Source organism: Ceratotherium simum, chromosome 13 (assembly GCF_057802395.1).
Source record: "Ceratotherium simum simum isolate JZ-2026a chromosome 13, ASM5780239v1, whole genome shotgun sequence".
Taxonomy (NCBI): Eukaryota; Metazoa; Chordata; class Mammalia; order Perissodactyla; family Rhinocerotidae; genus Ceratotherium; species Ceratotherium simum.
In genome coordinates this window covers 36,521,777-36,538,765 of record NC_141912.1, presented here as the reverse complement: position 1 = coordinate 36,538,765, position 16,989 = coordinate 36,521,777, and the positions used below count along the sequence as shown (strand labels likewise).

General features: G+C 45.0%; 1 protein-coding gene across 7 annotated transcripts in view; it reads right to left on the bottom strand.

The window, feature by feature from the left end:
* Nucleotides 1–16,989, bottom strand: part of ANKS1A (ankyrin repeat and sterile alpha motif domain containing 1A) — a 181,857-nt gene that overhangs the window by 59,103 nt on the left and 105,765 nt on the right. For all 7 annotated transcript variants that reach the window (XM_014782793.2, XM_087438482.1, XM_087438480.1 and 4 more), the window contains one exon: nucleotides 13,188–13,777. In XM_014782793.2, coding sequence (XP_014638279.1) covers nucleotides 13,188–13,777 — 590 coding nt within the window. The remainder of the gene's footprint in view (nucleotides 1–13,187; nucleotides 13,778–16,989) is intronic.

Sequence of the window (16,989 nt, the reverse complement as noted above, 5' to 3'; positions counted from 1 at the left end):
CCCCTGGTCCCCACCACCATTTACCAGGCTAACTCCTCCAGGCTAAACTGGGCCTACCGCATCTCCCAACCTCTCATAGCACTATGGTCTTTTTTCCAAGAACACTTATCTTGGTTTGTGACAATATTTTTATTTGTTTGTACTTGTTTAATATCTGTCTCTCCCTTCTGACTGTAAATCTCTCGAAAGCTGGGTGAGTGTTTACGATTTCACTTCTGTATGCCCAGCACCTAAAATAATGCCTGGCACACAGTAGGCTCTCGATAAATGTGTTGAATAAATGAATGAGCAAGCCTAAAAAAAGGGTAGAAGTTCAACAAAAGAATGGAGACAATCATTCCAGCAGGCAAAAAGGTATAAACCAAAGTGCAGAGGAAATTAGTGGACAAAGGAATCGACTGGAGCCAAGAAAATGGAGCAAAAGATGAGAAAGAAAGCCGAGTAGGGAAGCTGGACCATAGGGTCACTTTCTGGAGAACCATGAATCCAGGCCAAGGAATTTGGACTTTATACTGCAGCAACAGGGCACCAAGGAATGTTTTTAGTCAGGGGAGGTAATACAAAATATTTCAGAACATAAGGCAGCCACAAGTAAGATGGACTAGAGAAGCTCAGAGGCAAGCAGAATACTGAGGAGGCGGCTGTTGAGGCATACTAGGAAGGCAGGTGGGAATGGGGGTGAAGGGGAGAGATTCCAGGAGGAAACTTGGGTGACTGACACAGGATGAGGCGAAGAGGAAGAGTTCAGAGTCAAGGGCACGTGAGGGCTTGAGACATCCTTTACAGAGCCTGGCTCAAAGTCATTTATACAACCTGGCTGTCCCAGTTCTCATCTATCCTATTGATTGCAAAAGAAAAATTAGTCCAAAGCATCTTTACCTGCAAATTAAGGTCACGGTGAGTCCTGCAGCTGCTAAACAACGCCTGAGAAAGTCTCAGGAACCAGAGCAGGATGATTATGCTGTTAGGTGGAGAGTAGGCACAGTCATTGTTCTGTGCTGGGGTGCAGGGAAGACCTACATTGATTTTGCCCAAAAGCACAACACGGCAGAGACTGAGCTGTGTCTCCCTAGCAGCCAGAACAGGTGGAAGCTTCACAAGGCAACAAACAGCTCTCAGCCACTTCACCGAGCAGCTTTCTGCATGGCCTCCTGATGGGGGCATGGGGGATCTGGAAGGGTCACGTATACTGTCCTTGATTTGGGCTCCCTGACAAATTTATCCCCTTAATTTTTCAGGAGAGTAGGAGGCACATCAAACTCCTTGATGAAGCACTATCAGGTGCCATGTGACAAGTAAAATCTCATCATAATGTATAATGCAATCTGTAATGATGTCATACAACTTCAAGGGGACCTGATGACCTGGATACATACAGAGGAGAATGGCCAGGACGGAAGCAGTTTGAGAACAAGTCATCTGAGGAGAGGCAGAAGGAACTGGGGTGCCTGGCAAAGACACAAGAAGGTCTGAGGGTAGGAGGGCATAACTGCAGCTTCAATTATCTGAACAACTGTAAGGTGGGACAGTGTACATGATCCAGAAGGTAAAGCCTGATAGGGTGGAAGTCACTGATTTTAGCTGGAAATAAAAAAGGAGTTTCCAAAATTTCACACAAGTAATGGCGGACAGCTGAGGGCGTCACTTGGAGTTTCCAAGCAAAAGCCGAAAGGTCACTTTTAAAGAACACAGAAGTGACTTTGTTCATAAGGCAGATGGATGACATGGTAACTCAGATTCCTTCCAATTTCTTGATTTGAGAATTGCTGGAACTCACCACATCTGGGACAGCAGGAAAGGGAAGAAATGCTTCAAGCCTTAATAGTGAAAAGGAAAACTCATGCTTTTTCCCAGGAGTTCCCTCTTCCAAGTTACTTTCCTTTATACACACAGACAACATTTTTTTCTGGAGTTGGGGGGAAAAGTAAGACAATGCTGCAATAATTTGGGTTGAAACAAGAGGAACTGAAAAGTAACTGCTAATTAATGCCCAAACAAAAATTCAGCTCACCTATATTCAAAATACAATCTCACTGAGACTTGGAAGCCCTAGCTCCAACTGGCTTCCCTCATTTATCAAATCTAACATCTTAGGCAAGTCATTTCAGCTCTCAAACTTTAGTTTCCTCACCTGGAAAACTGAATCCAATAGTGGGCAAGATCAAATAGTTGCTAAAAATAAAAGTCAACTGAATGCTTATCACTCCTTATATGAAAGTAAATTCCAGAAGAAACAAAGATTTAAACCTGAAAAATGAAACCATAAAAGGACTAGAAGAAAATAAGAAAACAAAATTTTGTCTTTTTAAATAGGACACAAAATCCAGAAGTCATTAAAGATTGATAGATTCGGGGCCGGCCCAGTGGCGTAGCGGTTAAGTGCACGCGCTTTGCTGTGGCGGCCCGAGGGTTCGCAGGTTTGGATCCCGGGTGCACACCGACATATCGCTTGTCAAGCCACGCTGTGGCGGCGTCCCACATAAACTAGAGGAAGTTGGGCACGGATGTTAGCCCAGGGCCGATCTGCCTCAGCAAAAAAAAAGAGGAGGATTGGTATTAGATGTTAGCTCAGGGCTGATCTTCCTCACCCAAAAAACAGACCAAAAAAAAGAAACAAACAAACAAAATTATTAAGTGAAAAAAGTGAGATTCAGAGCAGTACGTATAATATGGCACCATTTATCTTAAAAAGAAAAAGAAATATACTTGACTTGTCTGAAGTGCTTATATATATGCAGAGAATATTTCTGGAAGGATACTCAAAAAACTAAGGAGAGGAACAGGGTGTCTGAGGAGCAGAGAGGGAGTGAGGGAGACTTTTAAAAATTAAAAATTCTTTGACACCTTTTAAATTTCAGCCATATTCAGATAATTGTAATTTTTAAAAAAATCCCCAGGATATAAAAATTCCATTTCCAGGGTTGGCTTTGCCTAGGCTTCTGCATACGGTTAGATATGGAGATTGTTTAAGACAAATATTCCCTCCAAGAGCACAGCTCAAGACCTTGGGGTCTGGTGAATATTCCCACCCTTGAAGTGCACTCCTCTGCCACTACACCCCAAGTTCCATGATGTTCTCTCCTGTCCTATAGGCCAGCACAGAGGGCTCAGCCAGCTCCTGAAGATAAACTCGAGGATAATCAATGTGCTAGGTGTCAGTGGAGGAAGCTATTTCCCCAGCAGCAAAACCCAGGACTGCACACCATTGCATAACAGATACAAGGAATTCCCGTGATTTTCTTTCTTTTTTTTTTTTTTTTTTTGTGAGGAGGACTAGCCCTGAGCTAACATCTGATGCCAATCCTCCCCTTTTTTTCTTGAGGAAGATTGGCCCTGAGCTAACATCCGTGCCCATCTTCCTCTACTTTATATGGGATGCCGCCACAGCATGGCCTGACAAGTGGTGCGCCGGTGCGCGCCTGGCTCTGAACTGGCGAAACCCAGGCCACTGCAGCGGAGCGCGCGCACTTAACCGCTTGCGCTATCGGGCCGGCCCCCCACTGCGATTTTTTTTTTGGAGGTTCTATTGAAAACAGCTAGCTCCAAAGTGATAAAAAAAAAAACCAGAATATTTATACAAACCACACAATTTTAACTGAGTTTACAATGGCTTCCTAATTCTTTAAATCAGGACAGGCAAGAACAGACTGCCAGACAAATTGTCAATGTAGGCCCCTTGTGAGCTCAGGCTGTTTTCCACCTGTCCAGATAAATAAGCAGGCTGCCCTGAGTTATGGACAGGTGGGCCCTGTGGCCAGAGACTGGGTCATTAGAGCTCGTGAGCAAGGCAGAGCAGGATGCCTGGGAAAGAGCGCACAGCATCTTGGCCCTGCCCAGAATCTTCAGGCCACAGGCATTCTTCTTACCCATGGGCTACTCACCTGGTGGCTTCAAAAGGGAACATCTATGGGGGAGAACGCAGGACAAAGGAAAATAAAGGAACCCCAGGCAGGGAGGGCAGCCTTCCATGAAAACACAGAGCTGAGATAGGAGATCATATCTTTGAGGGTGCTGGCACAATCCTGGGGTCCAGAAAAGAGCTCTGTGTTGTTGCTCACGGTCACAGATTCCAAAGGAAGCCCAAGTGAGGTCCAGATTAATTGCTTTCCTACAGTCTTATATAATAAAAAGCCTGTCCCTCATTATCTGGCCAGGTAATTACTTAGCTGCCACCCTGACGACACAGCACATCTCTAAACAAATTAAACTTCTCTGGGGTCTATTCATTTCAAGGAGGAAAAAACACAGAAATATAGTTGTCCTATGAGAATATAATGAAGCCAGCTTGTTTTGCTATACTTCCCAGGGCCCCATGTGAGCCACAGATGATGAGGGCTAAAGTAGCCAGCAGGTGGTCATCTGGGCAGATTTACTAGGAAGGAGCAAGGACAGACCAGAGGCATCACAATGCTTGGCATCTTGACCTGAACCAGACCTAGGCCTGCATGCACTACCCATTCACTAACCAGGCAACCACAGTCCCTGGCCATGGCTGACTGAGACATTCCCCCACTTCAGCTAGACACACCAGATGTAATGTAATTCACCATTTGAAATAACACAGAACCTACACACACACCCCCTCTCTCTCACACATGGGTGCACGTATGCACAAAAAGACAATCTCCATACCTGGTGTCTAAGAAGCTCCCTCTACACCAACCTCCCTAAATCCACTGAGGGTCAGAGAATGTCTGAGGTCGCCAGCATCTCACTCTCTAACTGGTTGCAATTACCTATTTGGAACCTGTGGGTTTGGCTCCTAAGAGGAAGTATTTAAGATTAATCAAGCCATCAGCCCTTCAGATGCCTTTCAGGGCATCAGCACCATTCTGTGTTCCAAACGATGGTGCTATACCAAGAGTCACCTGCCCTGACTCCTTGGACACACAGTCGGCTGTCCTCTCACAGGATCCTGTTTTCTAGATTCCTGGCCATCTTCTGGTCTAAATAATTTTGAATTCCCTTCCCCTTGCCTTATAATCCTCGTTTTTAGATTTTATTTCTGCTTTGAGCATGTGATACACCCATGGAAATGTATTTCCTAAGGCAATGACCTAGAACCCAACCCTTCCACCAGAACCCACCCAATGATCCTTGCCCAGAATGACAAGGACAATGATCAAGTTTGAGAAATTCTTAGAAATTCAGATTTCATTCTAGTTCAATAGCTTAAAAAATATATGTATGTATGTATTTATGTGTGTGTATATATATGTATGTATGTATGTATGTATGTATGTATATTTAAAAAGTCACCCAACACAGCTTAATAGAAAAAAATCAGGAAAAACCAAGATGAGACAAGAAGCAGGTAACAAACAGTAATGGCTAAAGACAACGAGAAAGGAAGTTAAAAGTAAAAGTCAAGTCAACAACACAGATGGACCCAGAGGGCATTATGCAAGTGCAAAAACTCAGAGAAAGACAAATATCGTACCATTTCACTTATACGTGGAATTTAAAAAATAAAACAAACAAAACAAAACAGAAACAGACTCATAGATAGAGAACAAACTTGGTGGTCGCCAGAGGGGTGGCGGTTAGGGGATGGGTGAAATAGGGGAAGGGTATTAAGAGGTACAAACTTCCAGTCATAACATAAATAAGTCCGGGGATGTAATGTACAGCATAGGGAATATTGTCAATAATACTGTAATAACTTTGTATCATGACAGATGGTAACTAGACTTATCATGGTGATCACTTTGTAACATATAAAAATATCAAATCATTGTGTTGTACACCTGAAACTAAAATAATATTGTATGTCAATTATTCTCCAATAAAAAAAGTATAAGTCAAGTAATAAGTTATATTTGTAAGACAATGTAAGTGTAGAATGGAATTTTAAATTTCTCTTACAGGAGAAATAATTACCAACAGAGAAGGCAGCGCAACAGCTCGCTCTGCTCCTGCTCTGCTTGAAAACCTGCAGGGCCTGCTCTTACCTCCCTCTCAGAGGGTCTCCCCCGCTGCCCCACCCCCACCACACTATCCCTCTTTTCAACCTTATTTCTCTCATTAGCACTTTTATCACCAACTAGCTTATTATGCATTTTACTTATTGCCTTCTTTTATTTCTCTTTCCCCTCTAGCCTTCTAGAATATCAGTTCCATGCAGCAGGGGATTTTGTCTGCTTTGTTCACTGCTCATCCCCAGTGCTCAGAACAGCACCTGGAACATCCCAGGTATTCAACAAATTAGTTGAATGAATGAATAATTATAATAAAAATATACTTCAATTTTATGTTATTGCCGATTATGTGAAAATACCTCTAGTTGTTTCTCAAACACAATTGCTTATAATAATATAAGATAAACTACTATTCCCTAAATTATATAAAATCACTCACTCTGTATCCTACTGATGCCATTACTAGAAAAAAAGAAGGAAAAGATATAAAACCAGAATGGAAGTATATAAAGAAGGTCCCAGAAAATGTTTCTTCCTGTGATTCTCAGCATTTGTAGGCACTGGAAAAAAGATCAGATTCTGGGGCTGGCGCCGTGGCTTAGCGGTTAAGTGTGCGCGCTCCACTGCTGGCGGCCCGGGTTCGGATCCCGGGTGCGCACCGACGCACCGCTTCTCCGGCCATGCTGAGGCCACGTCCCACATACAGCAACTAGAAGGATGTGCAACTATGACATACAACTATCTACTGGGGCTTTGGGGGGAAAATAAATAAATAAATCTTTAAAAAAAAAAAAAAGATCAAATTCTTCTCGTATATTCACCTATATTCACTGTCACCTAAGTTTTTGGTCTGGTGTTAAAAAAACAAAATGAAGCAAAAAAGAGGAGAAAAGGGAAATTCTCATCCTGCGAGCAATTTCACAAATACCACAAACCCCTACACGGTGCTTGATGGTGCCTGTCTTGATGTGGCTAAACAGAACCAGACTGTCTATGAAAGGACTGGGGCAACAGTGTGGGTGGTGGCCTCGGGGGGAGGAGGTGAGCTGATACCAGGAGCAGTAAAATGCTCTATAGAATACTAAAAATGGGTAAACACTGGCAAAAATGTTAAAGAGAGAAAATAAAAATCCTTCTGGTGGAGAAAGCTGAGAAGGAAAGGCTACTAGAAAAGCCTCTCCTTATTTTTCACAGGAAAAATAAGAATGAAAAGGAAGAATAAATGAGAAAAGTAAGGAGGAAGAAAGTAAAAAGACAGGAAAGAGCATAGATGAAAAGGGGAGAAAGAGCAAAGAGGGAAAAGAGATGAAAAGAAAGAAGCAGGATGAGTAAAAAGATAGGAAAAGCAGCAATGAGGAAATCTGGAGAAGCAGAGAAAAGCATGAAAATGAGGAAAGAAAAGATAAAAGTCAGGCTCTCAGACTCCTGTGATGAGAAGTGAAGTGGCAGCAGCAGGGACGGCACCCTTCCAGGCCAGGTCGCAGGAGCCCCGCCCTGTCCAGCAAACTGTCCAGTTGGAGGCATGACGTCATCAAGAGATCATCCCGAGAGGCTGGGGGTGGCGGCAGATTGATCACATCAGTTTTCTCGTCACCAGCTAAATGCAGAGCCAGGACTCACTCCAGCTTATTCATAACACTATGGTGTTTCTTCTGTTAGCATCGAGGCCATGGAAATGTCCATACTTTTTAAAATTTAGGGTAACAAAAATCACTTGGATTTATCAGACAGAAAGGCCAAAATTGTTTATTCAGGACTGCCTATAAAATAAGTGAGATTGTTTTTTAAATATGAAGAAAACAAAAGCAGAAACAACTCCTCAATCTTACGAGACCACTTAAAACCAAGGGAAATTTAGAGGATTTAGGACAAAAGTTGTGACTTCTGTGTATATCCTGAAGCAACTTAAATGGACAGACACTCCAGGCTCCAATTTGTCCCCAGAGGTAGGAGTGTCACATTCTCGTTTAAGAGTGGGACGGCTATCTCAGCAAAAAGGACTACACAGCGTGCTTGTTTACGTAATAAAGAACAATACACACTGCAGAATATGGTGTGGAAAGTTTAGCCGTTGTCAGTGGAAACTCAAGCCCAAGTCTATTTTACATCTAAGTCATTTTTCTTCTTGCACATCCAACCCTCAAGGGTTAAAAGCAACCAAGGCCTCTGTGGAGTTGAACCAATCAGCTTTTCTCTTGATGACTTCATGCCTCCAACTGGACAGTGTGCTGGAAAGGGTGAAGTGTCTGGGACCGGCCTGGAAGGGTGCCCCCCCTGCTGCTGCCACTTCACTTCCATCAAGGGATTCAGGAGCCAAGGGTCCCCATTTCAGACGAAACCAGGACATTCCCCAAATCCCTGACCAGAAATTATTCTCAGCTTGTACAAAATGCATACAAAGCATGTCCCTGCTCTTCACCTATTTTCCACTTTAATATTTATGAAATCGGATTACAAAACACAAATTTATTACTTAAGCCTTTAGCCATGTTTTAAATGACTCGAATGTTTATGCTAAGTAGACAAGCAGCCTTCTGTGGTTTTCTCTTTCATAAACTTCAATCCCACTCAAAGGCAGGTATGTGCGAGACCCATCTGACCCAATAGACTTTTTATACATTCAAACCACAATCTGACCAGAAAGTTATTTTTGTTCTTCTTACGAGGTATTTATTTCAGATGTTAATTGCTGCTGCTGTGTGTGTGCACCCATAGCTGCGTCATACACTGCAGAGACAGAGGACGAAAATACATCTAGGAGATTGTAATTCAGGGGCACACAATTGAAATGCTGGCGACACTGCCAATTCAGTGGAAAGGAGAACAGGCTTCTTCCCTATAGTTGGAGGTGGGAAAGCTTCAAGTTAAATGATGAATTTCTCCTGCTTCCCAGCACCCTAAATAACCACACCTTCTGGTTCATCTGCAAATGAGGATTAATTTACAATTACAAGCAAGAGCCATGTTTACTGCTCCAGCACAGAGCCATCTCTGCTTGCTTAGAGTTGATAGAAACAGTGCTAAAAATGTATCACTCAGGGTCCCTGCAGGAAAAAGATGGCACAAACTGGGCAAAGGAAGGAACTTAATAAAGGGATTATTTATACAGGTTTGGGTAGGGTACAGGGAGAGTAACAGGGATGGGAGCTAGTCACAGCCAGGAGCCCCAGGCTGGAAGTGTCAAGGGGAGGAACTGGTTACCAGAACCCAGAGAGAGCAGCTATTGGAAGAGGGTCCCTCACAGGAGTGGTGGTCTTCAGTAGGCGGACACAGCCAATCCAAGATTTCCTTGGCCCAGTGATGCAGTCCACACAGGTCAGCCTCCTGGAGCACACAGGCAGGTAGAGCAGGGTGGGGAACATACCCGAAGGGCTGATGGAAAATGCCCTGTACAGTGTCTAACAATTGGAGAATAGTTTAAACAACATACGAACTAACCTTATGATATAGCCATATAACAGAACACTATGCCTTTTTAGAATGAAGATCTGAATCCAAGTCTTACTGAGGTTGCCATGGTAACATATCCACAATGTGTAGCAATTAGGTAAGAAAAGCAAAGTATAAATCAGTAAATACACTAAGACCCCAAATTTGGACATATATCGTTAAGAGAAATTAACCAGGTGTAGAGAGATGTAGGTCATTTTCCCACTCCTTATCTATATATTTTTAAAGTTTTATTTACATACAACTTCTCAGTTTACCTTCTCTTAGGCCCCAGGGATCATTAAGACAACAAACAGTGCTTTCACTTGACTGAGAACACAGAAAATATCTATTGAAGCTTGGATTTAGATCTTCTCTTAGGGTGAGCTCTTTTAAAAGCAAACTCTATTACTTTTTTGTTACCAAAAACATAATAGAAAACAGGGAGAATTCTAGTGTCACTAATGGATGCTGTCTCACAGGTTTACCTTAACCAGGCTAACTTGCAGAAGTTTGTCTTGTCCTGGTAACTCAACAAGGGCTGCATTAACCACCTGGGAGGAGCAGTCTGTATTTGGGAAAGTGACTCCTCATCTATCAGCTGTGCATGTTCCCAACTATAAAACATCATCCCAATGAATCAACCAATCAAGCAGCCACTGCTGGCCATTATTGTGCAAGAATACATTTGAAAAATAAACATAGAGAAGGCTGCAGATTTCTCTCTAACCTCTCTTCTCCTCTCGGGGAGTAAGGCAGAAAGGCTCATTAATTTCTCAGAGAACCATGGAGGGTGCCTGCCCTACTTTCCCAGGCCGGGTGGGCTCTTCCGCCTCTGGGGTGGGGCAGAGCTGTGCAGGAAGTCATGGTTTGAAAGGCTTGAACTCCACTGCTTCCCAGTCATTCTGCCACCATCGGACCACCCCTCAAAAGCTCTGCCTTTCTTAAAGTCTGAAGACACTCCAGGCCTCAGTTCCCATTCTCTCAAGTTCCAGGCACAAAACTAATATTAATATATACCATTTACTCGATACTTTATGCATACTAGGAACTGTGCTAGGTACTTAAACACATGTCTCATTGGTAAAAACAACTCTGAACACAGACTTGACTGCCTCTGTTTCACAAATAAGGATAATAACACTGAGGCTTCCTGGGGCCAACCACAAATCAGGCAGACCGATGGTGGAGCTGGAGCTCAAAGCCAGATCTGCTGACTCCGGGGCCTGAGCCCTGTGTACTACCCTGCACTGCCTTCCAGGAGAGGCCTGGCCGACTCACACACAACTCCATCTGTGCTGGGATCACAGCTGCCCAGGCCCCCAGAGCCTTCCTCTCCCTCCCAGGCCCCATGGTGAAGAGCTGAGTGGGGCCCCAGCTCCCTGAAAGCAGCCTTCCCCACCTTCTGGAGATCCAATGACAATAAAGAAAAAAATCATCAAGCACAAGATACAGCAAAGCAGCCTTCAGGCACTGGTCAGGGGTAGGTTGGGGAGCAGCCATTTAACTAATGTCCTGTTCTAGGAAATTCTGCCAAGGCCCAGGGTTTAGGACCAAGCACTGGGGGAAACACTTCTGAAGTTTCTCTTTAGATAGAAATATCCACAAAAACCAAGTATAATACAACTCAAAAACAATGTCCAAGGGTCATGCATAAAGGGCCCTGTTAATGTTTACTATGCAAGCAAAGCTCGATCTTCTGAATTCTTTCCAATAAGACCTCAGTTGCCTTTAGTTTTTTCAAATTTAAAATCTAACAGTGCGGCTGGTGGTTCAGCCACACTACAGACTGGCCCAGGACACTAGACCTTGAACAGCCCCCGGGTTCACCGTACCCACCCGCAATCTCTACCTGCAAAGGAAATATCAGCATGTGAACCTCCCCTCACAAACAGCCAACTTCAGTTAAGCCGGGCTGTGTCTCCGTGATTCAAGTTTCTCCTCCAGGAGGAAATGGTGGAGCTCATAAGACTGCCTGGCAATGCTGCATGCTAACAGAACATGAATATCTGTGAAGAATCACCCAGCACTACCGACCTCTCAGGTAGAGTATGCTCAGGAGATGGAGCCAAAAAGAAGAGGTAATTCATTAGATTGGTAAAGCTGTCTTCCAGCCCATTTGAAAGATTCTGAGAAAGTGCTTTGATAGCAAGTCAACTACTCACTTCTCAGGCTCATGGTCAAGCCCCTCTCACGCTCTGGTCCCAATCTCACTTTCTTGTTTCGTTTTCTCCCCTATACAAACTCTACACTCTACAGAAAACAAATGACCTAAGCTTTAGCAAACTCCACACCTTTGCTCATGCTATTCTCTCCAACCTGCAATGTCCTTGCTTCACCCCACTAGCTTCAATCTGGTTTTAACCAAAACACTTGGTTCTTTAATTCCACGTCAAATTCCACTTCTCTGTGATCTTTCCTGAAGCCCCTTTCCACCCTCTCACACCTCCTGTCTCCACCCACCCACTGCCAGGGATGTTTTCTTCTATTGCCCTCTCCTGCCATTTCAGAGCATATTGCACTTATCTTACTTGTAAACTGCCTTATCCTATACTCGTCTACAAATTAGTAAAACTCTGTTTTGAAAACCAAAGGCAAAGCACACATTCCTACAAACACACATACTCATGTGTGTAATCTCCCGGGGGCCAGAAGCTCACTTACTCACACTGATTTTCTTTAAGGGGCCTGGCATCTAACACAGGGTCAACAAATCTTGATTTACTAAACAGTGAAAATCTTCTACTGCACAGGATTCCTCCGTCCCTGACTAAACAGAGTCCCAAACCTCATTTTATCTGGAGATAAGAGTGCTGTAGGAATTGCCCCCGCCCTGTTCCCACAGTAGGAATGGGATTAGCTTTGGTTTATATAACTTTGCAGCTGCAACCTGAATACAGTTGGGTAGGGCATTTAGTCTACAGATTGTTCAAATGGACATGTCAGCTGTACTGTTCCCCTCCTCTTGGAGAGCTAAATTCATGTCTTGAAAATATTCCTGGGAGATAGACCCAGTCCACTTCAAAGGCAGCTTCCTCCCAGCAAGAAGCCTGCAAGAGTAGCACTTTAACATTCCCTGGGTGTTTACCAATCTTTGAGAAACACATTCTTCTGCCCAGTAAGACATGTCACAGGTCACTGAAAAATATTCAGGTACATATTTCCAACCATTCTATAACAATAGTTATGAAAGGAAACTGGGCCTCAGACTCTGAATGTTTTCTCCTCACTAATCTCTCTTTGTTTCCTGAACCATCTAGCTCTCTGCCTCACCAACCCGGGAATGTGGGATCAGCAGGACGCTTCTGCTGGGAGAGGCATCTGGTCTTCCAGGGGAACACAGATAATCACGAAGGAGCAGGAAACAGAAAAGCCCCCTTCTGATCCCCTTTCAGTGGCTCCTCTCAAAGCACTGCCTCCCTCCCCTCCTCCTAGCTAACCCTGGATCTGCTCTCTTCCTCCTGAAGAATCATAGGAAGTACTCAGCTCTTCTTAAGCATCTTCAGGGTGAGCAAGACTCCCTCAATGGGGCTGATGGGATCCAAACATTTCCAAACAGCATGTCATTTCTAGGAACTGCCTCTCCCTCAGTCCTGTTCTGCTGGGGCCTCCACCCTCCAGTTTAACCATGAATGGACCTGTCCTCTGCGATCCAGGCAGTAAGATCCCCTGCTCTGCCTACGTGGGGCTTGCCTGCCTCACAGCTGTCAGAAACACTCTGGTCGCAGTGTGAAGGAACCAGGGCAACCCTGGCCCACATCCTGGTCCCAGGAGTCGGCACACAGGGGAGCCGAGTGGGCTGCAGCCAGCCCAGTTTTCTGTGACGTCATGCAGCCTTACCTCATCCCACTCCGAGGTGAAAGAGGGTGACTTTTCTAGCCTCTTCTTCCCGATGCTGCAGTTGGACAAGGACTCGCTCCGGCTCCCCATTGTAGCGTCCTCCGTGGGTGAGCAGGTCAGGAGATCAGAGTCAGACTTGGACAAGCTGCGACTGAGTTTGAGTTCAGCTTTTGGTTTGCTGGTGGGAGGGGCTCGGCTCCTGGCCCCACTCCGGCCTCCTTCTTCCTCGGCACCACCAGGGTGTGAAGATGCTGTGTGAGTCAAAGTTTCAGGGTGCGATTGGCTGTTGGTGGTGGGCAGGCCTGCTGCATAGCCCACTCTTTTACTCTGGTCCAGGACACTGGGCGGGGAGGCTCCAGGAGCGTGCACACTTGTCTCCTCCAGCTGCATGCTGGCCTCGTGGCAGGCACCCTGCGCAGGGGACCCCTCTGGACAGCTCTGGCCAGCGGCAGAGAGTAGCTGAAAAGGGTCCTGCCCCACCTCACACACCGGGGAGGAGCCGTGGAGGAGACCTGAGAACTGCTCTGGGACCTGCCCGTCCTGCCCCTCCGCAGAGTCCTGGCTCCGGCTGCTGCTGCTCCGCCTGTGGTCTTGGAGTGGACAGAGAGACAGAGAAATAAAAAATTAAACGTGGCAAAAATCAACAAAGTTCCAATGCAGCGAGTGTACAGTAGAGCAGAGGAATTCAAAACCAGAGGGAAAGAAAGAGCAGCTGAATGGGCTGGGGAGAGGGCAGAGGGAGAGAAAAAGAGAAAGGAAGGAAGAAAACAGTTTCATACTGTTCTTAATGTTGAATTTGTACCCAAAGTCAGAGCATTTATGAAATTCCAAACACTGGCCTGATTAATGCTATCTGGCAGCCTTCCCTGTTGTTAGATTTCTGTTAACATTAACGACCAGACCTTGCTATATAAGGCGAGAAGAAGTGCTAACTATATCCTACAGAAAGGACACAAGTGAGGAGAGAGTGAGCAAACACGAAGTAAAAGTGAGAGAGAAAGAGAGAGAGCATGCCAGCAAGCAAGCATGAGCAAGCCAGACTCACTCCTGGAACATCTGATACATTTCCATAAAGGCCAAAGTGTTATTTAGAGCCACCCCCCCCTCCCTTCCTTTGGCAAGCAACAACAGAGGGAAAAAAAATGGAGGTCATGATCCACAACCTGCAACTTCTGGAATTCCTTAACTGAAAGTGCAAAACAAACCAGCAGAGAAATAACTGCTTCCTTCCTCAGAAGGGGCTATTCAGAGTTCCACGCCTCATCCTTCCTTCCTCAGGGAGCAGACTTTTTTTTTTTTTTGAGAATGTGCATATCTCACTCCTTCCAAAGCCTCCCAGCTGCTCCTATTTGTTTAAGTTTAACCTTAGTTGATCCACTGAAAACAAAATGGTCTAATTTGTCAATGCCAAGAGACATCTGCAGTATCAAGACCTCCCTAACATCCCAGAAATCTGACACTGCTGGCTCATGAGGCCAACTACTACTGGACACTCACCCAAGATATCAAATACCTCTGCCCTGGAGTAGCATAAATAATTGACCAAATCAGAGTCCAACATCAGTATCACACTGGGACACCCAAGAGTCTAGCGCTGCATGAACTCAGACCCATTAGAGATTTTAACCCACATCAGCAGGGAAGATACCAACCCTCTGTCCAGTACTAACTCATATCCCAAAGCTAATATTCAATGTTATTTTCTCTGTAGGTGGAATCTATGGTACATACACCAAATGATTCCCAGGTCTGCCCAAAGCTCCTAAGAACTGTTCATGAGATCAGAGAATCTTAGAACCGAAAGTCAAGTTCAACTATTTTTACAGATGAGAAATCTAAGGCCCTCAGGCCTTAGTAGTTTGCCCAAGGTGGTGGGGCAGAAGGCTTTAACCTAGGTGTCTGAACACCTGGCTCTGGTCCTGGCTGTGCTGCTCTCTAGCTGTGTGGCCTTAGCAATGATCTCACCTTGCCAGACTTCAGTATCTAAAATAAGTGGGTTGGACTGCATGGTAAAAAAATCTCTTTTATGTTATGATGGTGATGAGACTCCAAGTCTCCACCATACTGTGATGGCAAACTTCTCCCCCTCAGGGAGTGCTGCATGGCCCTGCCTGGGTGCCTCTCCTGTTACTGCCTGCACAGGACCCACTCTCCCTCATCAGCTTGCCTGCAGCCCCAAGGCCCCTTCTCGAAGCTCAGTTCCGCAGCTCAACAGAATAGTGAGGTAAGGAGGGGTGCACTTTACACTAAAACAGTCTTCACTGCCCATGCATGATCTAGTGTCCCACAACGCTGGCTCCTCCAAGACAGCCTCTAAGGAAGGATCCCAGCAACCAGCTCTCATACTGCGCCTGTCACCCTGAGGTCTGAGCAGGGACATGGTTCCATTCACTCCACCCTCTCAAGAAGAATGGTTCATTCTCCACAGTCTGTTCAGCTTTTGGCAAGTCTGCAGAGGCTGCAGAGGGGGCAGCCAATTAGCTCCACTTTATAGCTCTGATTACTTATCCACAGGAGCCCAGAAGTATGAACTTTGGCATCTCCTTTTTCTACACTTGACTGGTTTGGGACTTTCACACCCCTAACTCATAAACCCTACACCCCCAAGGTCAGGTCCAGAGCACTGAATAAGCACTGAACAATTTGAATCATTTCTCTAGGGAAGAAGAAATGCTGCATACATAAGAGTTCCATACAGCTTAACTCAGGCCCCAGGAAGCCATGACTTCAGGGCTATGAATACCACATAGGACAACTGACAGGCTGAACCAAGCTGCCTTGTGGTGTTGCATGGTGCGGCCACAAAGAAGATGACACATGACCATCTAATGTGGTTCAGGCCAACGGCACTTCCCAGGAGAGTCTGATGGGGAGAGTCAACCAGGCTACAAAGTTTGCCACCTCTAGGACTATATTCTAATGGCCCGCCACCTATAGAAGCCGGGCCAAGGTGCAATGTCCCTCTGACTACATGTGAATACAAAAAGAAGTTTTTGGTAACAGGACCACAGACTTCTATTCCTTTGCATCAGCCTTTAGCTTCTTATTTAGCTTTTTGTGTGTGTGTGGGGAAGGGGAGTCCCACAACAAAAGCAAAACACTACAGTCCAGAACTGGGAGCCAGCATGGCTCACACTGCCTGGGTGGACTCAGAACCCAGGCCACAGAGAATGTTCTGACTGCTGCTGTGGGAGCCGACAATGAAGGCCCTGTCAAAAAGCCACCCATTCATGCGAGCCATCAATGAAGAAAGAGAGACAGATGCCAAGAGCTCAATACCAGACAGATGGCAAGGGGAAAGAAGTGGGCAGAAAGAAGGAATGGAAACTTATGGAAGAAGGAAATATGTGAAGCAGATGAATTTCTGAAAGTCATAATCCCATTACAGAAACCACAATCCACCAATACTTAATGAAGTATAAGAAATCACAGAAAGAGATTCTTATAATTACATGACTTACCCCAGCAATTCCCTGGGAAAGACACCTTGGTATTTGAAAAGCTTGTCAAGATCTAAGAACCTCAGGATCTTAATAAGCTGGTGTTCTCTTTCCCATAAAAAACTATATCCAAGGCTAAGCTAGATTTCCTAGCAAATCAACAGGTGGGAAAAAGATCTACTCAATGGTCCCTTTCTTTGGTAAAGTCAGGATAATATTAGGTCTCTGAGGGACAAGGTGTTAACAATACAATGTACTGATCAAGAGCCAGATCTTGAGCAAATTACTTAACTTCCCTGTGCCTAGTATTCTCATCTATAATTTTGGGATCTTAACAGTGCTTATTTCATAGGATTGCTGTG